The 27,997-nt window shown below is 42.2% G+C and overlaps 1 protein-coding gene, 1 long non-coding RNA gene and 1 other non-coding gene across 5 annotated transcripts in view; 2 read left to right on the plus strand and 1 right to left on the minus strand.

Moving 5' to 3' along the window:
• Positions 1 to 482: 482 nt before the first annotated feature.
• Positions 483 to 27,119, plus strand: LOC112916391 (uncharacterized). The gene is made up of 3 exons (XR_003234291.2): positions 483 to 1,961; positions 18,882 to 19,029; positions 26,466 to 27,119. It is a non-coding gene; the product is annotated as an uncharacterized lncRNA (long non-coding RNA).
• On the plus strand, positions 3,979 to 4,085 carry LOC112916596 (U6 spliceosomal RNA). Its single transcript, XR_003234331.1, has one exon. It is a non-coding gene; the product is annotated as a U6 spliceosomal RNA (small nuclear RNA).
• The window catches only part of WIPF1 (WAS/WASL interacting protein family member 1), a 122,074-nt gene continuing 103,481 nt past the window's right edge, over positions 9,405 to 27,997 (minus strand). For all 3 annotated transcript variants that reach the window (XM_072751974.1, XM_072751975.1, XM_025994007.2), the window contains exons 4-8: positions 26,069 to 26,236; positions 22,717 to 23,493; positions 17,524 to 17,736; positions 16,669 to 16,782; positions 9,405 to 12,425 (exon numbers count right to left, since the gene is read on the minus strand). In XM_072751974.1, coding sequence (XP_072608075.1) covers positions 12,370 to 12,425; positions 16,669 to 16,782; positions 17,524 to 17,736; positions 22,717 to 23,493; positions 26,069 to 26,236 — 1,328 coding nt within the window. In that variant the 3' untranslated portion in view covers positions 9,405 to 12,369. The remainder of the gene's footprint in view (positions 12,426 to 16,668; positions 16,783 to 17,523; positions 17,737 to 22,716; positions 23,494 to 26,068; positions 26,237 to 27,997) is intronic.

Raw genomic sequence — 27,997 nt, forward strand, 5'->3', positions numbered from 1 at the left:
ACACACAGACATAGGCAGAGGGAGAAGCAGGCTCCATGCAGGGAGCCTGATATGGGACTTGATCCCGGGTCTCCAGGATCATACCCTAGGCCAAAAGCAGCACTAAACCGCCACCTGTGCTGCCCACATTTCAAGATGTTAAATAAGAAGTTCTCACTGAGACATCAAGATAAAATATATGACAAACGAGGAAGAAGCCATAAGAGGATAGAGATCTTCAAGAGGATTATCTAAAAAGTGGTAACAGGCTTCAGATCCTTCGCCTACGTTCAAGATAGAAAGAGGGGCTCAATAAATAGCACCTGTCTTTCCCACCCAGGTTCTGAATAAATTGGGAAACAAAATGAAAGGTAGCAGAGAGGCCAAAATGCCTCCTTTGTTACTAAGAGACACTGAGCTGGAGGCTAGGGCTTTAGTATGGCACCAAGTGCAGCTGCTCACCGACCCCCAGGCTGACCTGAGCAGAACAGATCCGTGGCTGAGGGTAGGATCCGTGCCAGAGGAAGAAGAGGGCCCAGGCTAAGCTTTCCCAGTGACTGAATAGTGTCAGGAAATGGCACCAGGGTCTTACAACAGAACATCAGGGGGTTGAGGATTGGGAGGGAAGATATGTGAAGAGAGTTTTTCTCTGGAGGGCTGTCTAGAAGCTCCTCTCACCTCAAAGTTGTTTTCTCACTGAGAAGTCTTCATTCAGAGAGCTTTGCACACATCTCCTGCAGCTTGGCGCAGACTCGTGACTGAGTGGGCCAGCCCGGGGAGGGCTGAGGGAGAGGGAAGAGGGAGGTGGAGGAGGGAGAGGGAGAGACAAGAGGTGGGGAAAGAGGAAAGGAACCTAGCTCCTGTCCAATAGGGCCACCTAGAGGAGCTCTTAGGCTTCAGCAGGGAGCAGCTGGAGCGGTGACGGGGAGCTGAGGCTAGTTTCAGCTGATGAAGGGCCTTCAGGTGAGAGGCCCCAGCGTGGGGGATGGTGGGTCCCTGAGGCCCTGAGAGAGCACCCCACCCCGGGAACAGGCGGCTCTCGATTTCACAGCCTCGCTTATAAAGAGAGAAGCTACCCTACGAGGTGACCAGTCCGGGAAGAACGTCTCTCCCTCTCCCCCTGCCCCACCCTCACTTCTCTTCCCTCTGCCTGCTTTGACCCAGAAACAAACCATGGCTGGTGAAATGGCCGCAGACAGCTGGAAGCCGTTGGTGGAGGAAAGGAGCAGTTGGTGGATCCTGCGCCCTGCCCCAGCTTCTTGGCTGCAGAAGGCCCCAGAGGGGTGAAGGGGACAGTGTCACCTTTACACCTGATTCTAGGAGTTGGTTATTGTACAGGACTGGATATTCTAACTTCTTAATTGGGATTGTGTTGGAGACCTAAAGGGGCTGTAGGACTTGTTATTACCAAAGAATGATTAAAAACAAGTCAGAGGGTTTTTGTTTGTTTGTTTGTTTTTGTTTGTTTTTTAAGTCAGAGGATTATGGAGGTTTTTGTGCAGGGGCAGGGACTAACTAGCTTGCCCCCACTGAGTAATTCTGATAGAGGCAGTGGGGATCAAAACAAAGTTGCTGTCCTATTTGAGTAGGTTATTTTCATCTTCAAATTAACAGCTTGTTGACTTGACTTTATTGGTTTTTATTTCTCTAGCCCACCAAGCTGAGCTCATTTGTGGTATCTCTGCCTTTATGAAGTGTGCCGCCTAAACCAGGACCAGGGATGTTAAGAACACTGGAAACTCCCATCTAAACGAAGGCCAAGTCCCCTGGTGGCTTTGCTATATTTCCCCCTGGTGGCGTGCTGGATGCATAGCCACTCCTGGGCTACGTGCAGCAAGTTATGAACTCCAGAGGGAAAAGGATAAATGCACTTGATCTCAGCCAAAAAGCTGAGAAGCGATTGATAAATCAGTCACCGTAGTCTTCCTGAGATCTCTTTCTCCTCGAAGCACTCTCCCAGCAAACGTTAATTACAGCTATTGGTGAGTAAACCAAGTGAAATCTGTTAAGAGTTCCATCCAGTTCTGCCCAAAGCCAGACAGAGGAGGCCAACTTGAGTTCCCATCACCATCTCCCAACACCCTTTGTTATCGGATCAGAATAGCTTCCCTCTGTAAGACATTAGTAATTCCCATGGCTGCTTTAAGAAGTTTCTTTATTTATTATACGTGAGGTGATTGAAAACTGCCAATCACAAATCTGGCAATCCCCTCTCATGAGCTTAAAGACCGTTCTGATTACGATAATTACATTTTTATGAATATCCTACCTAGAGAGTAACAATTTTACTATGTCAGACTGCACCACACAAAGATGCATCAATTTCATCTGCAATGAAAAATAGAGCCTAATAGCACAGTTATATTTATATGATAGTTAAACATCAAGATGCAACATAAGTACTTTGACTGAAAGAATTCTGATCATTATTTAACCTTGAGATGATGATTAAGGGTGAAGGCTTGTCAGCTTTCATGAATTATTTTTTCATGATTTTTGCTGTTTTGATTTGATTTTTAAAACTCCATAATTAACACTTATTAACATTTGGATTCCACCCCCACCCTCTACAGTATTGTGGGCAAAGCAACAATGGCAGTAACCACAAAAGATTAATGGACATGATTAATAGTCAAAGAAAGACTTCCCCATTGGGAAGTCGTAAGACCTAATTATGTTTCAGGTATGACGGTGCCATGCTGACTGGTTTTCTACCTAGTTAAGTTTCCTAAACCATGATGCAAGTAATAGACGCAGTATTTAGTTTGATGCTATATATACATATTAGTTTAATGCAGAGAAAAGTCTTCCATTATTACAGATGGTGATCAGGGCCCATTAAAATGTGTGGTCTGAGAACAAGTACAGTAAAGCATCACCTAGAAGCCTGTTAGAAATGCAGATTCTCAGGCCCTACCTTAGGCTTGCTCAATCAGAATCCATAGCAGTGGGGCATAGGACCATGTCTCAGTAAGTCCTCCAGGTGATTCTCTGAGGTTTGAAACCACTGTTCTAGCATGTGATAGCTATTTCCATTGGCTACAGTGAAACACTGGCATGTTGGAGGATACAAGCCTGGGCCAGCATCAGGGTAGGCATCCCCCGTCACGTCAGGGGTGTGTGCTGCAGGGGAGTTTAAGTGAACACCCTGTTTTGATCAAGTTCCTGAGTCCAGGGGTTCCTCTGAAGTGTCTTTTAATCTTCTCTTTAAATCTCCAGAGGTCACAATGTCTTCCCATTACCAGTCATAATTGTTAGTTTATCCTCCCTGATAGAAGAGTTGTGTATGATACCTTTTATAATGTCAAAAGATTTCCATCACCCTGAATCCTTGCTAATCTTTTTGCTGTATTACAACCACTTCCCTAAAGTCACCTTGAGCTATTTAAAAAAAATTGGCATCCAACACGATGTTCTTTTGTATATCTTGATGGCACTACTTGTGCTATCATCTTTTGATAGCACTCTCGATCAAAATTAGTAACTGGAATTCACCAGAAAACTGTATGAAAAGATGACACACATTGCAAGCATACTTAATTCAAGAAAACATAGTCGAACATACGTTTATTTTTTTAAATTTTTTTTTCGAACATACGTTCAGTGAAGGGTGCTGATGCTCACTGGCCAGGACTATGCAGTGCTATTGTTACAGTTTTTCTTTGGCTGAGAGGATGCGGCAGCTCTTGGGAGGGAGATGTATCACAGAGTTTTGTAATAGACAAGCTATCTTCCTAAAATTTTAAGGAAAGTATTTTAGAGATAAATAGTCCAATGCATCCATGTGCAGGGGGTAAGTATAATGGAGTATTTAGTGTACAAAAAGGGGATGCCATCTTATGATTTAATCTTCATTTTACTTTATATATGTAAGTGATATACATATATGACTTGATTCTTTCAAAAGCCCAAAGGCAGGAGTAAGACCTTAGAACAGAGATTCTGAATCTGGAATGTGCATCAGAATGACCTTGAAGCTTATTTAAAATACAAATTCTCATGCTTGGTTCAGCAGTACATGTCCTGAAACTTGAGTAATGCAGAGAAGATTGGCACGATCCCTGTGCAAGGATGACACGCACATTCGTCAAGTGTTTCATGTTAAAAAAAAAATTCCTGGGTTTTTAAAAATCCAGATAGTTTTATGTGGGTAGGTCTGAGGTGGTGCCCAGGAATCTGTATTTAACAAGCACCCCTTAAGTGCTTAAGTGATCCGTAGCTTTCATGTTGAGAAACGCTGCAAACCTAACTCAGAAGATGTAGAAAACACAAGTGAGTATGGCACAGTAAGGGCCAACCAAGTCACGGGAGTTGTACCTTCTTTGGGTCCTTGTGATACATTGCTTCAGGCTTTCAAGTAGGACATGGATCCCACCTGCTTCTAAAGTTCTTTGTATACTTGCTCAAAGGTCTGTGAACTCCCTGAAACACGGGAATTAGGTGGTAGGGACCTTTGCATCTTCAGCTGGACTCCCCCGCCCACCCATGCCTTCTCATTATTGAGAAGGTGTCAGTAATACTCTCAGATGAAGACTAGAAAGGTCAAAATGCAGTTCGCAGAGTGTGACTGAAATAGTTTAGGGGGTTAGTCTTGGCCCCCTTCATCCACCAGTGGTCAGACCTTGGGGTCACTTCCTCCCTCAGGGTCTCAGCCCCACATTTGCAACACAGATCAGTCTCTCTGTCGTGGGGCTGCCGTGGGCTGAACTTGAGGGGCTATCTATGGAAATGCTTTAAAATTCCAGAGCCACTTATTTCACTTTTTTAAACAAGATGGTCATTTTGCTCTATTTCCCCTATGAATGGGTGCTGGGTTGTGTGACTGAGGACAGGAAGTTTACCTCTGGCCATTGAGGGAAAGGAAATTCTATGATTTGGAATTTATTTTATTTATTTATTTATTTTTAAAGATTTTATTTATTCATGGGGGGGGGGGGGTGCAGAGACACAGGCAGAGGGAGAAGCAGGCTCATGCAGGGAGCCCGACATGGGACTGGATCCTGGGTCTCCAGGATCATAGCCTGGGCTGAAGGTAGTGCCAAACTGCCGAGCTACCCAGACTGCCCTATGGTTTGGAATTTAAAAGAACCCCATCATTTTTCCAACATTAAGGAGAGTAAAAAAATCAATACCAAAAATTTATAATATGGATGGAAGAAATGCTCCACAAATAATGAACAGTAGGAAGGAAGGGAGATACACTAGGTAGCAAATGAACGATCCCACTGCAGTTTGGGACTTTCAGAAATCTGTGCTTAGTGAAATGATGTCTGAATTTTAGTGGTTTCAGTGAGATCCTCTGAAAAGGTAGCAAGTGTCTGATAAGATGAGCTGAAAAGAACACGTACATCCTTTTAAAAACGTTAAAATAGTGGTTATGGCCACCAGCTGGAGGTAGTTACAGACCTCCAGCTGTAAAGAATCAAAGACCTGAAGGAAGTTAGATCACTTACAGGAGGCAATGTGCCCCAGCTGGTAAATCCTGGGTCTGGGACTAGAGCCAGTCCATAGCTCAATGAGGTAAATAAAGGCAGTGTGTTAAGTGTTCCATGAAGTTCTGTTTATTCCATCGAATCTACTATATTTTATTCTAAGATTAGGTCTCCCCTTGTTTTGGCTTGTCAAAATGTCCTTGTTTTGGGACGCCTGGGTGGCTCGGTGGTTGAGCTTCTGCCTTCAACTCAGGACATGATCCCAGGGTCCTGGATCGAGTCTCACATCAGGCTCCTTGCATGGAGCCTGCTTCTCCCTCTGCCTATGTCTCTGCCTCTCTCTCTGTCTTTCATGAATGAATAAATAAAAAAGAAATAAAACGTCCTTGTTTTTCTGAAATGTCAGTATTTTTTAAACTAGGCAAATGGAAAGCTTACAATGACTTCCTATTCAAATTTATTTGAATTTGAAGTCTGAATCTCAAGTCTGAATTCTGGATCCGTTTGAGGCAAATTTCTAACCTATTCAGGCCATGATTTCTCCACATGTAAAGTCACAAAGATCAACAATAACATGCAATCATACTTGCAAAGAGCTTAGCACAAGTTTTAGTACGGATTGACCAAGAATTGGTCATAGTTACATGAAAAATGAAGATATTTATGTTGTAATCTAGATATATAAATTAGGTAATGGGTCTTGTGTTGACACTACTATATTAGATATGTTTTTCTATTTTTCTTTGGTGGCCCCACTTGGGACCCATTTATGCCTTTGCTCTAAGAGTAAGCCTGAGCAGAAGCACCAAGGGAGAATTCCCATTCAGGCACACAGCCAACCAGCTTGTGTTGGTGCTGGGGAGCATTCTAGAACCAGTGGGAGAGCAGGGTTGTGCCTACTGGCTGAAGTTCTTGTTAGATCTAGAATCCAGACCCTTGGTTCTAGGACTAGCACTTCCTATTGTATAATATGTATCTTAGTATTTCTAATGCCTAATAAATCGTAGTTACTCAATTAGTGTTTGCTGATGATTTCAATGAATAAATGTAAAAATGGACCTGTAGGAATACAATAGTTCCGTAAAGCATTAGGGTTTCCCAGTTGTCTGCTGCTGCTTGTTGCAGGTACCTATCTTAAATAGTTTTTTTTTTTTTTTAAGATGTTATTTATTCATGAGACACACAGAGAGAGGCAGGGACACAGGCAGAGGGAGAAGCAGGCTTCCTGCGGGGAGCCGGATGCGGGACTTGATCCCAGGACCCTGGGATCAGGACCTGAGCTGAAGGCAGACCCTCACTGAGGCACCCAGGTGTCCAAAATAGGGTTGCATTTTGATAGATGACCTTTAACTTCCTAAATTGTTTGGAAACAGAAAACAGGAAAAGGGCGGTTGTCCCTCGTGACTAAAACACATTTATGTTGATGGATATGCCAGGTGCCCTGGCAGGCATCTTCCCAGTCAAGATTTAAGCTAAATTTGAGTTTGATGTCTAATAACATCTGGACTTGCATTTCAGGCCCCCCACAGAGCAAATGTATTATTTGGGTGGGTCATGTTGTGGGGCCTTGAACTTACTCTAAAGCAATGTAGGCAATGCAATGACTGGATCATTTCAGAAATATCTGTAGGCCACTCTGGGAGCACTTGCTCTCATATTGGTCTGGGACTTTCCTGTCACGCTGTGGAAACCTGACGGCTTAAAGTTTTTCAGATACGCACTTTGGTTGATTTCTGTATCAGAAGCTGGAAGGGCAATAATACAAGGACAGGTTCTATGGGCCCTGAAGCTTTAGATAATTTTGGTGCTATATTAAGGAAATTAGCATAAAATCATAAAAATTTTGATGTAAAAATGAGTGCTTATTAGAAGCGATCCTTGCAAATGGAGTCCCAAAGCCTGAGCTTCATTAGTTTCCTGTAAATGTGCCTCTGTAATACCAGAAGCAGAATTTTAAGGCTAAGGAATTTGTGCTAGAATGTTGATAGATGAGACATTTCCAAATATTTACCAGTAAGAGACAGATGTACAGGCATCCCCTGATTTTCAAAAGTTTGCATTAGGCCACTTCACTTTTACGAAAGACCTACATTAGTACCTGTTTTTGCTAACTGAAAGAAACCTGAAGATGATTTTTGCTTTTAGGAAAAAAGGCAAAAAGTAAAAATAGTGTTTGGTGTTTGTTTTGCAGCAACTGCTTATAGAAGCAGTGCACACCCCAAAACAGTGAGAACGGCCCCGCCAAGTCCCTTCCCCTGAAACCACACTCTGCATCTTAGCATCAAGCCACTGTAGTTTTTTCTGAACGGTGTCTGAGAGCATCTGTGCCTTTCTTAATTTATTTTGTGCATCCATTAGCAAGATGTGTCCTAAGGCATGAGAAAACCTGAGAGAGGTTATTTTTGGGGGTCTGAGAATGCTTAAAAATTTTTCCATGTAAGTTAATGGTAATTGCTTCTTTGATTTATGCCATTTCAGCTTAGGAAAGTTTTCATTCGCGTGCTCTACTTTCGGGTCGTGGGGGAAACCTGCAGCTAACTGCAGCTGCAGGGATAGACTCGGAGTACCAAGGGCTCAGAGTGCAGAGAAGCGAGGCTGTGAGGAAGACAGCAGAGAAAGGGCCACTCTATATTAAGCATCCAAGAAGCAATCAATTATAGTTGGAACATCAGGGAACTGGGGGAGTCCTTGAGTTTATTTTACAAATTAATCAAAAGACAAAAGTGTATTATTTATTGGCCATCAAAACTTTTTCTAAAGACTACCCCCCCACCCAGTTTTCCTGCACACTTAAAAATACTTGTTTTTTGGCATTCTATTTAAATTCAATTAATTAGCATACATCTTAGTTTCAGATGTAGTTTAGTGATTCATCAGTTGCGTATAACACCCAGTGCTTATTACATCAAGTGTCCTCCTTAATGCCCTTCACCCAGTTACCCCATCCTCTCATCCCCTCTCCTCCAGCAACCCTTAGTTTGTTTCCTGTAGTGTAGTGAGTCTCTTATGATTTGTCTCCCTCTCTGATTTCATCTTATTTTCCCTTCCCTTCCCCTGTGATCTTCTGTCTTCTTAAATTCCATATGAGCTTGGATGATAATGATCTTTCTCTGATTGACTTATTTCACTTAGCATAATACCCTCTAGTTCCACTCACATCATTGCAAATGGTAAGATTTCATTTTTCTGATGGCTGAGTAGTTTTCCAATATACATCTATATATGTAGGGCAGCTCTATTTTCAACTTTTTGAGGAGCCTCCATCCTGTTTTCCACAGTGGCTGCACCAGCTTGCATTCCCACCAACAGTATAACAGGCTTTCCCTTTCTCTGCATCCTTGCCAACATCTGTCATTTCCTGACTTAATTTTGGCCATTCTGACTGGTGTGAGGTGGTATCTCGTTGTGGTTTTGATTTGTATTTCCCTGATGCTGAGCGATGTGTCTGTTTTCACGTGTCTGCTGGCCATTTGTTGGATTATCTCATTTCAGGCACTGATTAATGCTGTGAGGTAGTTACTTACCCTGTAGATAAGGAAGTTGAAGCTCAGAGAAGTTCACAGCCTGCAAGTAAGAGATGGAGGCAGGTTTTCCTAATCTCTTTTAGCCATTATACTATATTAAGGTATGTACACACACGTGCACGCACAGCAGATAATTTAAAAAATTAGGCCTCCTAAATTCCCATTGGCCTTTCCTGTATTTCTCAGAGTTAGTGCTAGTCCTTGTAGGTTTATTGCTCATTGGTTCCATCATTCATCTTTACCGTAGTGTAGAAGCATCTGCCTCAAGGAGACAGCAGACTAAGATGCAGGTTCTCAGGAACAACAAGGAATCAGGAAGTGGATGTGAGGAGCACACACTATAGACCGCTGCCACCCCCCCCCCCCCTTTTTCTTTTCTCTAAGCTTGTCTTTCTTTACCAGAGTACAAAACAGACACTTGCCTTTTCATTTGTATTTACATAGACAATACTTAAATAAAAACCACCAGTTGACACTCTTATTCTGCTTTTATTTATTGTCTGGCTAACTGACAAAGACACAGATGTCTAGGGTAGACGCTACCCCACCATTTAAACTGTCCTGGTGACACAGATTCCAAAATGTGCATGTTTACATAGTGCAGTGGTATGAAAAACATTTGCTTTCCTTTACTGTCCCTGATTACAAACAGGGAAAAATTAATTTCATACCAAATAATTTTGGGCACTTTAACAATCATCCCATTTCTGCTACTAAAATAACAAAATTGGTATTACACGTTAAACTATAAAGGCCTACCAGTTTTTACAGATCTGCAAATAATCTGCTACTTAGACATAAAAAGTTGATTTCTTTCAAATCACAAAGTAAGGCACCATTGGATTAAACGTTTTTCAGCTTCTACTAAATAAAATGCATAGTGAAATAAATACTGAACACTGAATTTTAATACTGTAATACATTTCAATATAAAATGATATGTGAATGTTAAAATACTGTATTGCATCTTGAATACATTTATCTGGAAATATTATGGAAAAAAACCCCAAATGTAAGCCCTGATTTCAGGGAAGAAAATATTCATTTTTGTGATTTGCCATAGTTCAAGATTTTAGCATAGAAATTATTCAGTTTTGGATCCAATTAGGTTGTCAACTTTCAAAGAAAGGGTATAGGTGTACTAATGAAACATTTATTTAAATACATTCTTAAACTTCTGTATCCTGGATGAATTGCAACTTTGAGTTGTGACTCTGTTTCAGACTTTAGGACAGTACCTACAAAGTTGGGATATACAAGGAAATTGGCCATTCTTACTACCCCTAATAAAATTTAGATCCAAAATTGTTTGGATCAGACATTTTCTGCCGTATTTGCTAGTAAGGCTAGATTCCATATTTTCTGAAGTGCATCATTAGGCTTTTTCATAGGGATTTGTATCAACTGTTGATACATGATCAAAGAATCCAAAATAAAATGATGCTGCTACTACCTGAAAAATTCCTTTTGAAAATACTTTGCCAAGTTTGTTACAACTTTGTATTTTTTGATTCTTTTTGGGTAAAGGGTCCCAAATGACTATATATGAAAGACTGATGGATGGTAGAGAAGGGGGCGGTCAAAACAAAGTTCTCTAATATTCTAAGCCCAGGACTTTGGCAAGGAAAGTTATAAAAATACAATATATTCAAATGGGCAACTTCATAATTTATTAGATATCCCATTTATTAGAACTCTAAGTTCTTTTGCTTTTATATAAATGAAACAATTATTTATTCTATAAATAGGAATGCTTCTTTCAAATTTTTCTTTGGATTGATTTCTTGTTAGCACTTCCCAGTAATACATGAACAATACACTGAAACCATGATACAAAGTTTAGGTATACATACACATATGTGACTGTGCGCTTTTAAAAAATAAGTAATGGTAATTTCAAACATAATCAACCATATAAAACATCTAAATGGAAATATTTTCTTTTCCAAATCTATAGCTGGATTTAAAAGTCCCAGTAAGTTTTGTAAACAAAATCATACAAAAAAAAGGGCAAGCCTGGCTCATCCCTGTGGTCCTTTCACGGAGCTTTGTTTGCATAGATCCAAGGCAAATGATTCCCCCAACAGAGTCAAGACAAATTCTCTTCATTTATAGTAGCAATCTCTCTCAACCCCCATAAACATCAGATTTAGACTTTTAGAGTTTTGCCCATCAACTTGAACCTGCTTTTCTTCCTCCACATTTCCAACTGGCTACCTTTTCCTGACTTTCCCTCCCCATAGCTACAGAGCCTCCGAGCCTATCCATCTGGAGGTGGATGCTGGGCGGCAGAGGAATGAAGTGCAAGGTAAGGGTCCAAAGGGCAGGTGAGCTCAGGGCAGCTGGCTCTGAGCCCCTAAACTGCGGCTGGCTTTCACCTTGTTTCTAATGGCTTTGTTCCACGTGACTGTAAACCCTGTTAGATCAATTTCTGACCTTGGTATTGTAAAGCAATGCTTGTATACACTCATTTAGGAAAGATGGGAAATAAGGGAGCAAAATCTAAGATCAAGCTGTCTGCTGAATAAGGTGTTAGGCCCTAACTTTACTTTTTTTACTTGCCTTTTTTGTTTTTGAAACAAGAGGTTTTTGCACTAGCCTCCATCTCCTGGACCTCTGCTGTCCAATACGACAGCCACCAGCCACATGTGATGGTCGAGCACCTGAGATGTGACTAGTCTGAATGGAGGTGTGCTTTCAATGTAGAACACACACTAGATTATGAAGACAGTACCAAAACATAATGTGACATATCTCATTAATAACTGTCATACGGATTGCAGGTTGAAATAATAATAAGTTGGGCATTAGGGTTAAATATATTAAAATTAACTTCACCTGTTTTCCTTTTTTTTAATGTAGCTACTAGAAATTCAAAAACTGTGTATGTGGCTAACATTGTACTTCTGTTGGACAGTTCTAACTTGAGCTTATCAGACTGCCAAGATTGGACAGCCTATAATTGAAAAATTTTATGTGAGCCCTAATGCAGCAACTTGGTCTGTGGTTCATGGAAGCAGACAGAAAGCCAAGCATGCAAAAAAAGCATGGAAGCAAATAGGTCTCAGGGACTTTAATATTATAGTCTGTAGCAAATAAGCAGTGAATGTTTGAATTGGTTGGTTGAAAGCTAGGACACAACTCATCTCCGCTACCTTGCCACAAAAGCCCACTGACCCCTAAGCAGCCAACACTTGGCGGGCTGTAGCTGAAGCAAGCAATAACTTTGAGAATATACACAATATAAAAAGCTAGGTGCATTTCTTTACTGCATTCCTACCCCCCAACACACACATATTCCCATATCACCCTCCCTTCTTCCTTGCTGCCAGTATGAAGGGAGCCAGGGAAGACAAGGGGAGGGGCGCTTGCAGCCCTCGGACAGCAACAACAGATGGAGCTCTTGGACTCCGGTGGAGAAGAGCAGGCAAAGATCACCTTGAGGTGGGAGGAAGTGGTGGGGCACCCCTTTCTCTCCGGTTGGATCCACCTTGATGGAAGAACAGACAAAGTAGAAATTTTAGTTAGGAAGCTATGATCTCCCTGTACAAACTAAAGGGTGGTTGCAGAAGTACCCACACCTCACCCTCTACGACCAAGGCTGTATGTAACTGGCACCCATGGTCGAGAAGCGAGGGAAAGCAAGCAAGCATCTGTGTGAACATTACGAGAGAGGGATGACCCAATGCTGGCTACCAAGTACTTGCACAAAGTTAAGAACATTTTTAAAAATTACTTTTCTTCTTATCACATAGTACGTGTTAGAGATTTAGAAAATATGGATGAGCTAAAACAAAATGAAAACTAACCAATGCCTGTCCTACCCAGGGATAACCATAACATTATATAAATACTTTCCATTTATTTTCTGTATATAAATAGCTCCCTTTTTCCTTTGTCAAATAAGATCATGTATAGTTCGTATGGACATTTTTCAGAGCCGTTACTGTTTATACATATAATTCTAAGTGACACATCACATTCTATTATAGGTTTACTATATTTATCTAATCAGTTCCCTTTTGTTGGACACTTAGGTATTCTCTAATTTCTAAAATTTTTTTTTATAGTAACCATCCTAATAGGTGTGAAGTTGTATTTCACTGTAGTTTTATTTGCATTTCCCTAATGATTGGTGGTATCGAGCATCTTTTCATGTGCTTTTTTGGCAATGTGGATATCTTCCTCAGAGAAATGCCTATGCAAGTATTCAACTCATTTTTTTTTTTAAAAAGATCTTATTTATTCATGAGAGACACAGAGATGGAGGCAGAGACACAGACAGAGGGAGAAGCAGGCTCCCCGCAAGAAGCTTGATGTGGGACTCAATCCCGGACCCTGGGATCATGCCCTGAGCTGAAGGCAGTCGCTCAACTGCTGAGCCACCTAGGCGTCCCAGTATTAAAACCATTTTAAAAATTGGGTTTTTGTTGTTGAATCACAGGAATTCTTTATATATCCTGATATATTTTTATTACATATATGATTTGCAAATATTTTATCCCATTTCACAGTTTGCCTCTTCACCATTGACTGTGTTCTTTTAAAAACTATGCATATTCATGGATACGAGTACCAGGTTTATAATCCATTCACCGTTTTTGTAAATCCATGTATGTTTTTCCGAGGACCTAACAGGTTTTAGGCATGAAGCCAGGTGCTCAGATGCTGTGAGCAGATCTAGCGGGGGGCCCATGTCTGTTGAGTAGGTCTGTTCTGGGGGGACTCCGAGGTGAGTGGGCACCGACAGATTCTTTAGTAGGCATCTCGACAGGGACTTCCGAGATAGAACCAACTCTCTGAGCAAGAGGAGGAGTCAGAGGAAGCCACTGGCAGCTCGTTTACCTTGCCTCTTCCTCTTGCCATCTCAACCATGTCTTGTCTTGGGCCCACTCCTGAGGAAAAGACTCATCTGGATGGAAAGCAGTCATGTGTTGTAGAGCCCTGACCATCAGCTGACATACTGTAAGTGGTTTGTACAATGCGGCCTGGCCTGTGCAGAGCTGCAGTTAGATGGCACTGTTCAGGGCTGCCTGGGGGCCCTCCAGGTGGTGCCCCATCTAGAGGCCAAGGCAGCTACAGGCACAGAGCCAAAACTGCTTGACAGCACGTTAGTTTTGTCAGAGAGATGTTCCATTAAACACAGAGAATACTAGAAATATTTAAAGCAAATCTACAAAAACATTTTTTGGGGGCAGTGGGCATTAATTCATCAATTTCAGAAGTATTTTAAAATGCCTATTATATTTCAGGTTCGGTGCACTTGAGGAAGATGCAGTAGTGAGCACAGCAGTTCCAGTCCTCAAGTCACATATAGTCTTAGAGACAGCAGGACAGGGAAGGGAATGTGTTCAGCTATGAAATTAAAAATCTAGCGGAGGGGGGATGGTTCTGTTACTGACTTAAATATACAAAGAGAACTTCTATTAGATTAAGGATGCTTACAAGAAATCAGGAAAAATACTTAGAGTCAATATGAAGAACTCCTTAAAGCGAATTGGTTTCGTAGTGCTCCAAAAGGAAGAGATACAGGCTCTGCTCTTATCAGAAAGAAGCCCCTCTTCATGCTACACACGCACAGAGCTCAAAGGTATCTGTCCCTCGTGAAGACTTCTTTTCCACTCTTGTATAATTTTATTATATTTATATCTTTTCTATTTTCTTTTTATGATAGTCATCACAGAGAGAGGCAGACACACAGGCCGAGGGAGAAGCAGGCTCCATGCACCGGGAGCCCGATGTGGGATTCGATCCCGGGTCTCCAGGATCGCACCCTGGGCCAAAGGCAGGCGCCAAACCGCTGCGCCACCCAAGGATCCCTATATCTTTTCTTTTAAAGATTTTATTATTTATTCATGAGAATCAGACAGAGACAGAGAGAGGCAGAAGGAGAAGCAGGCTCCATGCAGGGAGCCTGACATGGGACTTGATCCCAGGTCTCCAGGATCACGCCCTGGGCTGAAGGCGGCGCTAAACCGCTGAGCCACCCAGGCTGCCCTATTTATACCTTTTTTTATTAGGCACCATCTAGGAATGGAGTATTCCACATAAATAAATGAGTTTTTCTAGTAATTACACTTTTCCTTTCAAGCAGCACTATTCTATTTACTTCTGGCATTTGTTCGTGGAAATTTTCTTCAAACACCTAATTTTTCAAATTCTTCAGCAGTGGCACAGAGCACAGTTTGACGTGTTCTTCACAATCCAACAGTACTGTCTTGTGACATAAAGTACAACTCTGTGTCTCTTCCTTTGACCCGAGACTGCCACCTAACACATCTCGCTGAAGCCACTATTTTGCTTCTAACCAATGTTAACTTCAGCAGCTATGAATCTGCTCTCCGGTTGGGAAACATCCAACCAAAAATTATTTAAGAACCGTGTGTTAAAGAGTCAGTAGGCTCTGAGTATGTGTAAGAGCTTTGCCTAAGGGGTGAGGACAGGCTAGGGGTGCTGTGGCAGTTATCTGAAACGCTCAAACACTTTTTCTCCACTCATTTCTGGTTTGGGAGTTTGGTTCTAAATCTAAAGCTGTTGTAATGGGACGCCTGGGTGGCTCAGCGGATTAGCGCCGCCTTCAGCCCAGGGTGTGATCCTGGAGACCCGGCATGGAGCCTGCTTCTCCCTCTGCATGTGTCTCTGACTCTGTCTCTGTGTCTCATGAATAAATGAATAAAAAAATCTTTAAAAAGGTAAATAAAAAAAAAAAAAGTAAATAAAGCTGTTGTAAGTCTGACCCGCCTCAGTGATCTGTGTACATTCTGTGCTGATTCTTTATTCTAACCGTTTATTGTAAAATTTCAGTTTCTCTATTTCCTCTTCTTGTTCACATTTTTGTTTCAATAGAGGAAAAGTGATTCACTTCTCTGTGGTTGCATCATATATTTTAGCAAAACCCAAAAACAATCTAAATGTCCAATAATGGTAAGCTAAATTATTCTATGCCAATTTGATGGAATTCTATAAAATAAACCATGTGATAAAATGGGAAAGTGTTTTACTAAGCAAAGTTATGTAAACCCCACCACCAAAAGACTATACTCTATAATTATAATGATAAATCAATCAGAATCATATAGATAAAAATGAGCAGAGAAACTGCTCATAATATATGCTATGTGGTGATTTTTTTATTGAGATTATGTATCGAGAGATACCATAATATACCCATAATCTCTAAAAGCTATAATCATTTATTTTATTACTTTATCATTAATTTTTTACGATTTTTTTTAAGTGTTCTCTATACTCTATGTGGGGCTTGAACGCACAACCCTGAGATCTAGAGTTGCATGCTCCAGTGACTGATCCAGCCACATGCCCCTAATCATAACATATTTAAAATACCAAAGCAGTTACCATGAGTTTTTGTTATGATTAGTAACAAAACTAGTAGGAATAGAAGATGTCACTATTTGTTCTATGTTAGGAAAACCGAAAAAGGGAAGGTTGTCCAAAACAAGCAAAGCAACAAAATTTAACCTATTAGCAAACCAAAGTTATTTTGAGCTTGTAATGACACACTTAAATAATCGTTTCTTATATGCATTCTGGATACCTCCATTGTCCCCATCACTTGTGGATGGGGAGTTTACCAGAATTTTGATGGCTCCACATGAGGTTCCCTGCCCTGCTCCAGGCAAGAGGCCTGGATTTCCTATATAATCCTCAGTTGTATATAACCCAGGCAATTCAAGTATGAAGCCACTAAAATCCCTTGCAGAAATACTCACTCCGGGTTTCACTTCTTGCCAGTTTACTGGGATAAGTTCTGGCCATTGGTACATATGGCTCTGGAGGTGGCAAATCAGAAATCGGATGGAAGTAGAATCTGCTTTCCCACTCATCTGAGGGAGAGAAACAAACAGTATCGTCAGTAGCAACCTGCTATAAGACTTACATAATGAAAGACCAGAGAGAATTGCAGAGATCACTTTTAGTTTTATGCCTAGAAGTTTAGAGAAAACTTGAAAATGATACAAATGTCGCTGATTAGCCCATCAATGACATACACTGGTCTGCAAATCAAAGCACAGACAGATAGATCCAAGTGACTCAAACAAGAGTGATTAGGACCAGCCAGTTCCTCTCAGGAGCTGGGGGCTAAAGTTCAAGATCACTTTCTTCCTGCCAGTGGGCCCAGGAATAACTGAGACCCTCTCATAACAAAGGCAGAGGAAAGCTGCTTAATACTTGCAGATCACTGGGCCTCTTGCCCCAGTAAACTGCTGAGAAAGGCAGGTAATAAGAGGATAAATTACAAAAAGTGTTTTTTTTTTTTTTTTAAGAGTTCTAGAATCTTCTAGAAAGTTAACCAAAATGAGACTCCAATAATGAGAAAAATGATCAGCCTTTTTGAGAAGTAGAGGAAGGAGGATTACTACTATTCATTTGAAGTACTTAGAGCAGAGCAGTGTGCTAACAATGAGGATCACAGGAAAAAAGTGTTAATGCAGACACACAACATATACAACACACATACACACACACACACACACACACACACACGCATTTACCATTTGGTTGTTGCCCTGTAGCCTGTAAATGTTTCCAAGGTCCCTCCCCCCAGAATAGGGACCCCACCTCACCTTCACCTGAAGAGTCTTGGAAGCCATTTCTAATTGATGTTGATGGTGGAGGAGGGGGAGGTGCCCCAGCACCAGGCCTGTCGGGAGGAAGAGGAGGCCGGGGTCCACTCCTGGGACTATCTACTCCACTCCTGGACGGCAACTGGGGGGTGGCAGGCAGGGCCCGAGATGTGCTGCCATTTCTGTTTATTGGAGGGGGTGGTGGGAGAGGGCCTGGAACAACAACAAAAAGGACAACATTTAGCGCAATACCTTACATCCTACATCACTGTCGATGTGCAGTTTGAGCACCTACTGGATGCATGCCCTATTTACTAGAGCTTATGGAGAAATAGTGGAGACTTTCTAGGAGATTTAGCCAAGCAATGAACAGGTGCATATGAACACAGAACTGCACAGATGTACCCATGTATATGTGCAGAGAGTGCATACTGATAGCCAACTGGCTGTTTTGGATTTGAGTTAGTACTGAGATGAGATGATACAGTTGATAATCTGTTTACATGGGCAACTATATACTTTAAAAAACATTTTATAATCCTTTAATTTTTTTAATAATTCTTTTAAATAGCTACTGAACTAATTAATATGACATGATACTTGTGAAATAAATGCCATTAAAAAAAAGAATTGAAAAAAGACAGTTATGAGGTTATTTTAGGTCTTCAGAGGGACTAGGTCCTTTAAATGCACAGTAGTACTGCTAATTCCACAGGCATGCTTCTGTGATGCATATGATCTGTTCCTAGGCAGCAGTGGCATCTGGAAACCCAATTATCAACCATCCTGAGATTGGCAGGAGTTTCTTCTGGGTTATTCTTCTTTGGGCAGACAATTAGCAGAGAGCAACAAACAGCTAGTGAATGTGCATGGTTGTGCATGCTGGTGCAAAATCCAGACCCTGAGCAAACTGGTTACCACATGGAACTTAATTTTCTATATACAGGAGAGCACCAGATAGTCGTCTCACAGCACTCCTGCCAAGAATAAGTAGCCAAAAAGCTAATAAAAAGCACTACATAAGTATTTGAAGCCATTTTTTTAAAAAATGCAGTGGTATGGTATAACCAGAAATCTTTAAGTTCCTAAAAAATACTTTTTGATGACACACACACACACACACAAACCCCAAAAATCTATTTTGCTTGACTCATCTTCCAAATTCAGAGGCTCTTTGGATTATGAGCAAATTAAAAAAAAAAAAAAAAAACAAACTTTAGCATTCCCAGGCAAATCAAAATGGCCTTGGTAATTATTCCTGGCCTTCAGCAATGTGGCTTCGTTTGCAAGATGCTGCCATTTTATGTAACTATCACATCTTATGGTTTATAAATATAAATATCGTTTATTAACTACAGATTCAGAATCCAGATAAAGGACTTTAAACGAACAAGCCACCCATTTGCAGAAATCCCTGCCTGGAAATCCTACCCCCAACCCCCGGTGGAGGCGAGAGGCATGGCCAGCCCTGATGCGTCTCTCAAGGAGTCTTCAGTGCTTCTGCTGGTAGGGTTTATTGCCCCATCTGTTTGCCATGGCTGGAGTCCCAGTCAGGAGGAGTTGATTTATTGCGGGGGTGGGGGTGGGGGCGGCGGGGGGGAAGTGTCTCACATGCTGTAGGGTAACTCCACTGGTACTACCACATAACTGTCACTGAATGCAAACAATATTATGGGGCCTGGTATTCTATAACCTGATCAACTTGATCTCTCTCTTTCTTTTAAAGTAAATGTTCATGTTCCTAACTCCAACCTTACAGGTCTCTTGCTCCAAACCTAGGCAAGCATAATAGAAAACAGATTACATTTTTTTTTTTAAGAGAGAGAGAGTACGAGTGCGAGCAGGGGCTAGGGTGGGGGAGGGGGAGGAGAGGGGGAGGTTCTTAAGCAGACTCTGGCCTGAGCACAGAGACTAATGTAGGCCTTGATCTCACAAGCTTGAGATCATGACCTGAGCTGAAACCAAGAGTCAGATGCTTAACTTGACTGAGCCACCCAGGCACCCCATATTTCAATGTCTTTTTTTTTTTTTTTTAAAGACTATTTATTCATGAGAGACACACACACAGAGAGAGAGAGAGGCAGAGACACAGGCAGAGGGAGAAGCAGGCTCCATGCAGGGAGCCTGACATGGGACTCGATCCCAGGTCTCCAGGATCACGCCCTGGGCTGAAGGCGGTGCTAAACCGCTGAGCCACCTGGGCTGCCCTTCAATATCTTATAATAATACTAATAAGCCATCATTTATTGAATGCCACTACATGCTAGGAATTAAGATAACCACTATACAGACTTGCCTTGTTTAATTCTTACAGCAACCTTGAGGGGTGTAGGGACACAGGGGAGGCCTCTGGTATTGGAAAGTTAAAAACCTCAGTTAGATTTTGTCAAGACTCCAAATATGTCAAAATCTGAAGCTCATGCCCCTACAATGAAGCCAAGCCACCTCTCACACTAGAGATGGCCCTTGATCACCTCTCATAGGATCCTTGTGGGAATGTAAGTCGGTAGGAATTTTCTAGAGGTCAATTTGGAAGTAGCTATGAAATTTATGGTTTACTAGATGCATACTTACTGACCAAGATATTCCATTTTGAGGAACTAATCCAAAGAAATATATAAAAATGTGCAGAAATATTTAGCTACAAGAACGTATTCCCTGCATTATCTGCATCAGCAAAAATTTAGAGATAGTTTGAATGATTAAATAAAGGTAAATTTGTAGGATCTAATATGCAGCCATTAGAAGTCAAGTTGTACAAGAATAGTTTATAATTATATCAGATGATGCTGATATTGTTAAATAAAAAGCAAATAACCAATGGTATGTATAGTGCGATACTGATTTTGTAAACCTATATAAGACATATATGTTTATATATGTATATATATACATACACACACACACGTCTTGAGTTTTGTTTTTTTTTTTTTTAAGTGAACTCTATGCCCAATGTGGGGCTTGAACCCATGACTACAAGATCAGGAATTGCATGCTCTACTGACTGAGCCAGCCAGGCACCTACCCCTCAAAACATATATTTTTAAAAAAGACTAAAAGGATAATAAAAATATTATGAATGATTATTTCTGGATGGTGACAGGAATATAGATCATTTATGTTTTCTTTATACTTTTGTGTATTTTCCATAATAAACAGACATGACTTATGTAACTAAAAGAAATAATAAATATTATATATGTCACAGTCTATCCTATTTTGGAGGAAGATTTAATCTGTTGATTTGTCCGTTTGGGAAAGCCATGCAAACAAGCTCCTCAGTCTAGGGGAAAACCCATAGCTGTTGAATTAGAAGAAAACCCTGCATTTTATTCATCTATCTGTTCTTGTTTGTTCTTTGGAGAACGCTTAATGAGATGCCACGGTGGGTAGGGATTGCATTGAAGGGACTAGTAGTAGCTTCTTATGTTTGTACCCTACTCTCTGTGGCACAGTGGTTTGAAGTAATGCTTCTCAAACCTTGCAGCACCTTATAATCACCGGGGAGCCTGCCTCCAGATATCCTGATGCCCAATCTTAACCCAGACCAATGAAACCAGAGACCCTGGGGCAGGGACCCAGTGATCACAGTTTTTACAATTCTATGGGTGATTTTAGCCCATGGTCACCTTCGAGGACTATTGGTTTAAAGAGTGGTGTTTAGGGGCGCCTGGGTGGCTCAGTTGGTTAAGCATCTACCTTCAGCTCAGGTCATGATCCTGGAGTCCTGAAATCAAGCCCCCCCCCCCCAATCGGGCTCCCTACTCTGTGGGGAGCCTGTTCCTCCCTCTGCCCCTCCCCCTGCTTGAGTGCTTGCTCTCACTCTCTCTCTCAAGTAAATAAAATCTTAGGAAAAAAAAAGGGGGGTGTTTATTAGGTGCTTGAGGTCACAGAGCAAAAGCTTAACTTCTCCTAAAGGAAAAAATACCCCATTTCCAGGCATCTTGTATATATAATAAGGTTAAATTAAAAACGTAGATGGTTCTACTAAACCCATCAATAACCACTGTGAAATAGAAAGCACCTATTATAATTAGGACAGAGTGTAAGCTCTAGGGAACCCTCACTTCATTTCATTTAGTCTCAAAGTTCCTCCCTGAGATCCAGCTTTCTCCACCCGAGGCAGGAGCACAGATGAGCTTCAGCAAGGGCCTGTGATCCCTGAAAGAGTTTATGCTTAGGAGCATTTTTATGAACAAAAGGCCTCTACCTTTATCTGATTCTCCAAGGCATCTATGTGCCAGAGATGTTAACAACAAAACGGGCTCTCATACTTGTTTTTAGTGGGCAGGGAAGTGGCCTCTAGGCTTGACAGCTGAAGACAGCAGCACAGGAAAAGTTCATTAGCTCCTAAATCGCTGCCCTTGTTGCGATCACAGATCACTCTTGGCTCATGGATCGCTCCTGATCATGGATCGCTCTTTGATCATGGATCGCTCTGTTTTTTTTTTTTTTTTAAGATTTTATTTATTCATAGACACACACACACACACACACACACACACACACACACACACACACACACACAGAGGGAGGCAGAGACACAGGCAGAGGGAGAAGCAGGCTCCATGCAGGGACCCCGACGTGGGACTCGATCCCGGGTCTCCAGGATCACACCCCAGGCCGCAGGCCGCACTAAACCGCTGCGCCACAGGGGCTGCCCCGAATCGCTCTTTGATCATGGATCGCTCTTGCCGGAGATGGGAATTTAGCTCCCCAAGTAGGACAGCAGCAATCCTTTTTAGGGAGGGCAGGGCTGTAGAGTGGTGAGCACATGTGAGAACGGGAGGTGAAAGTTCTAGCCTCTTCGTAACTAGCCGGTGAGGACTTTATAGGTTACCCAGTCTCCTCATCTCTAAAACACAGACAGAAATACCATGCCCCACTTTCCCCAGAGGCGCACAGGACGTCAGGGTGAAGTCAGACACTGGGGTGTCACTGAAAGGAGCAGAGCTGCTGTTGGACACCCTTGGCTCCTAGATGCCAAGGGACATAGGGAAGGCTGGGCTGTAGGAGGGCCGCGCAGGGGCACCCAGGGCTCAGCGGTTGAGCATCTGCCTTTGGCTGGGGGTCCCGGGATCGAGTCCAGCACCGGGCTCCCCGCAGAGAGCCTGTGTCTCTGTGTCTCTCATGAATGATTAAATCGTTAAAAAAAAAAAAAAAGTTAGCCACTCAGCCCTGGCGGTGCCTTACCTGATCTGCCGGGTGGGTCCCTCACCGGAGGAGGGGGTCTCTCAGTGGGCGGGGGCGGAAGAGGGCCTGATCGCCCCGGCGAAGGCAAAGGCGGTGTAGACGAAGTGAGGGACAGATTCCTCTGTGGGAGTCTTGGGGTTTCATCGGAGCCACTGGAACCCGGAGGCAGGGGAGGAGGGCCGGGCCTGCTGGGTGGAGGTGGCGGGGGTGGGGCCTGTGAGGAGGAGGAGGAGGAAGGCCTGGGGGTAGAAGGCACTGGGGGCTTGCTGTTCTGAGGGGGAGGGAGTGGGACCCCTTCCCTGTGGATGGAGGGCCTGTTGCCCACCGGGGGCGGTGGAGGGGGCGGCTTGTCATCCAAGGCCCTGCTGGGCGTGGGGGGCAGGGGAGGCCTGCTGGAGAAGGACGATGAGGAGCTAGAGGATGTCTGGCGGGGGGAGCCTCCTGCAAAAGCTGCGCCTCGGCTCCCAGGGAAGGGCGGGGGGGTTGGCCCAGGGCTGGGCTGCCTGGGGGCCCCGGGCACTGGTAGGGCCCCCCGGTTGTGCAGACTTGACTGAACGGGTCTGGGCGTATTGGGTACTGGCGGGGGGATGCTCTCAGGCTTTGAGCCCACGTCGGGCCTCGGGGGAGGCATCCGGTTCCTCTGAGGCTCTGGGGGACCACTTCTGTGGCCTGGAGAAGGCACTGGAAACCGGCCTGGGCCACCTGCCGGTGAGAACGGCTTGGCAGATGTGGATCTTCCTCCTGGTGGCAACATTGGGGGTCGGCTTCCTCCAGAATCTGAAGAACAGGGGGGAAAAGTCCAGTTAGAAAATGAGGAGCCCCTCAGGAAATCAGAGAACGAGAGTGTATTCTCAGCCACTGGAAGTCCTCTCCTAGATGCCATAAAGTATAGATAACTATTACTTCTGTCAATCGGGTTCTGGGTGGTCCTTCCTGGAGGCCGAAAAATAGATCACGGATCCCCATGTACCTACCTGCTAGTTCCAGGTCCCACTACCTGTCAGCTTGCAAAAGGATTTTAGAGAGCCCTCCTGTGGACAAGCACCGGGTGAAGCTGGGAAGGGTTCTGGAGAAATCCCTATCCATCACGAGAGGAGAAGAGCAGGATAGTGTTGGTACATGGGGTTTCTGCTAGGGGTTTTCTTTCTCCCTCTCACCATCCCTGTCCTCCTGTGACTGTACCTCTCCAGTCTGAAAAATGATTTAGCCATGTTTGGTGAAAAATTAGTTATCCCAACATGAATCTCCATATGGGATGGCTTCCCTAGTCCCTCTGAAAAAAATTCCCAGGAGAAAAGTGGAAAACTTTTCTTTAATGGGAGAATCATAACTGAAATAAGAAAAAAACCAACAAAGGAAAAGGCAACTGTCAGAGTTCAACTGAAAGACTGGACACCAGTGGTTGGTCTTAATCTGCAAGAAGCAAGGAACTATGCGACTGTTTTTCCTTACTGAGTCAATTTTCACTTCAACGTTGGCAGGACAGAATGACTCTATTACATAATTAATATTAAACTACTCTGGTTCAACAAAAGGAACCAAAGTTATGGAAAAATTCCAACAACCACCCCAGAATCTCTTAGAACCCAAGGTAATTCTCAAAAAAATGGTTAGCCTGAAAACTCCTACCACTTCAACCATAAGCTAATTAATGTACCAAGTATTTATTGAGTACCTGCTGTATACCAGCCATCATTCTAGATGCTAAAAACAGAAGGGTAAACTATATAGAAAAGATGCTGCTCTCTTGTGGTTTACATTCTTGTGGGGGAGATAAATAATAAACTGGCAAACATAGAAATATTTTCAGATAGTTAGAAGTATTAAAAAGAAACAAAAAAAGTTTGATGAAATGGGAGAGACCAGGACAGATAGGGTGGTTGGCTGGGGATGGCTTTTCTGAAGATGTGACGTTTGAGCTGAGGCCAGCCACAGAAAGACAGAAAGAAGGTGCTTTAGGCAGAGGGCCAGCAGGGGCAAAGGTCCTGGGGTGGGAATGAGCTTCAAGTTGAAAAGCTAAGGCCTGTGTGCCTGGGGCACAGTGAGCATGGAGAACCTAGCAAACAGGTCATAAGGAGCCTTGTAAATCAGACGACTTTAGAGTTCATCCAAGGCACAATGAGAGACATCTGGATGGATTTATGTAGCGGAGTAACATGAACTCTAGAGAGAATTTTTAATTTCAACTTTAGTACTAGAAAAAAGCTGTATTTCCCATGACTGTGTGGTATATTTCTATGTCCACCAACTTGTGATAAATTATATCTTCCAAGTTCAGATTGAAGCTGCAATTATCAGCCATGTGCACGTCACATGGATGGTGTTCATGATGCGGATGGTACACTAGGGTGATGTATACATCTGTATACCATTTTGTGCACTAACTTAAATTCCATCTTCATTTTAGGATTTTATTTCCAGTTGTCTTTGCCTTAATTTCTTCACCTATTGTCAAACTACTGAATGTCTGCATTAGTCAACTGCCGCCATCCTTCTGGTGGGTTTTAAATAAGTACATTTAAATGTAAATGCAGGTTTGGCAAGATAGAATCTCTCATTTTATGGAGTTTATCTTTTTACATTTGACCATCCAACCCTGAGGATTCAGTGGTTTCACCTTCATGTGACTAGGCATTTCATACTTTCCCAGCAGGCATATTAAACGATCACAGAATTAGAAATAAAATTTTTCTAACACAACAAACATTAATACTGAAAGTTTTATGGTAAATCTTATTGAGCCTCATGCACTTTGTAGGGTTTTTATTTAGGCATGACCAAGTTAAATTTTTCTCTCTGCCGTTAGGTTTGGAGACAATCCCATAGGACTCATTTCCATGTGTTCCTGCAGAGAATATTTAGAATCACTGGCCCTCAAATGCCAGATGTCTGTCATGCAAAACACCTTTTTAGACTTAGTAAGATATGTCATTATATTCCGTAAAACATGCTCCATAGTGTGTTGGAAAAGTGGTTCACAAGTGTTTTCTATACTAGACAGCTGGGTTAGGCTACCTTACAAAGAAAAGCGAATTTGCCAGGTCACCAGGCAGATTTTCCAGGGGTGGCAAGTTCCATTTGCTCCTTTTTCTTCCCACTCTAGCTCACCCTTTAGAACAGTACAAAAAAGTACAAGTTGCCCCAGGGAGATCGGGCAAATATTTAACAGCTCAGTCTGATTTTAATTAAAAAAGAAAAAGATGCTAAATAGAGTCTTTCTCATAAAAACGGTGTTAACGTTTCAAGCAATCTAAAATGTTTGAAAGGGCACAGTGCCTTAGAGGAGACGCCAAGCCTCCAAACCACTGAACTGTGCCTCATCTTGTTACTAAGAGAAGGAAACTCTCCTTACCACTATCCCTGTTGGCTGTGGATCTCAGCTTCGGCATCCCAGCCTGGAACAGTCCTCCCAAGCCAGGTGGTCCACCTCCTCCAAAACCGCCGCCACCGCCTCCGCCACCACCACCACCGCCACCTCCACCGAAGCCACCGCCACCACCAGCACCGGCTCCTTTAGGTTCTGCAGAAGGAAGGAAACACAGTCTCTTCACCATGTATGAAAACATCACCAGAGTCCAGCCCTAGCCCAAGTAAACAATAAACAATGACAGTCAAACAGGGAGCTGGCTCAGACTGGGTTTATGGGGGACTACTGGGATTTCATTAAAATGCAGGATTTTAACAATTCACCCTACCCCCAGTCAGAAAAGCTTTTTTTTTTTCTTCTTTTTTCTTTTTTTTCACTCCAGGGCAGTCACAGGCAGGAGAATCAGTAATAGATGATGCCTTGCCCCCACGCTCCCTACTTGGCTAGCTGCGTCCGAGTTAATATCTAAGATCTGGCAAATAAAAGAATCTTCAAAGAAAGTAAGTCCCAAGGGAGGGGGAGATGCAGTAAAAGGTGAGAAGAAAGGAAATGGTAAAAATAAGGGGAAGAAAAGAAAACATCCCATCATTTTATTCCTTGGAAATATGCACTATTTTGGCATACTTTTTTCCTGCTAGTACTTTTTCATTTTATATATTTTTTTTTCTCAAAATTAAAATCAAAATCACTAAACAGTTTTAAGCCTATTCTTTTCATGTACCACTTTATTGTTAGCATTTCCCAGGTCATCAAATATTTTTTGAAAACATGCGTTTAAGGGACCACATTGTGTTTTAGAACATGAATATACTGTAGTTCTTTTGATCATCTACTTATTCAATGGCCTTATGGTTTGATTTCAATTTTTAAATATAAAGCCCAACGGTTAGCTTAAACATTTAAAAAGACTCCCTGCACTTGAAGATGGTACAAAGATACTGTTTTATTTTGCATTTATTTCCCCAAAACTGTGGAAGATTCTGAGATGGACAAATAAACAACGACAAAAAAAAAAAAAAAGAGAGAAAGAAAAAAGAAAAAGATTACTAAGTATCCTGTCTAGCCTTTTGGGTTATTTCCCTTGTCTTTGAGTTATTTTACAACTATGTAAGTTGTAGAAAACTGATAATAATTGTCCACAGAAATGTAAATTAGTAGTGTTCAGTGGGATGCAACTGATTACAGATGGGTTTTGTACCTATCTGTAAATTAACTTTAGCTCTGATATGTGTAGTACTTTTCTCCTCTTCACTGGTAACATTATACTGCTTCCCTCAGTAATTAATGACTCAAATAAAATATTTGACATATATTCATTTTAAATCTATGAGAGCCATGATTATAACCTTCTTTAGCAAAGTGTCTCATATAATTTATGATGTATGCACGTCTGTATTTATAAGGTTAAACACTGTTTAAAGTTCAACCCCTGGAGGGGCACGCAGGTGGCTCAGTCAGTTAAGTGTCTGCCTTGGGCTCGGGTCCAGCTCCTTGCTCAGCGAGGAGCCTGCTTCTCCCTCTCCCTCTGCCTGCCGCTCCCCCTGCTTATGCTCTGTCAAATAATTAAATAAAACCTTAAAAAAAAAGTTTTACCCCTGAAAAGTCTTCTAAAGTCTTTAATAAGCAGTACACGAAATCTACAAATCAACAGGGGAGAATGGACACTTTTATGATACTTAGACTATATGGAAACATGGCATATTCTTACAGGTTTGCTGGTTCATTCAGTCAAGTTTTAGAATTTCTGTGACATGGGTCACATGCTTTTTTTTGTTAAGGTTACTTTGGTAGATTTTTGTTTGTTAAAATTGTGAAAGGTGTGTTTTTCCCCTTTTGTAACTGGTTATCATTGGCATCAGTAAATTTCATTTGACATCTAATAAACCATTCTGCTATAATTTCTTTTTTTAAAAA

Source organism: Vulpes vulpes, chromosome 3, assembly GCF_048418805.1.
Source record: "Vulpes vulpes isolate BD-2025 chromosome 3, VulVul3, whole genome shotgun sequence".
Lineage (NCBI taxonomy): Eukaryota > Metazoa > Chordata > Mammalia > Carnivora > Canidae > Vulpes > Vulpes vulpes.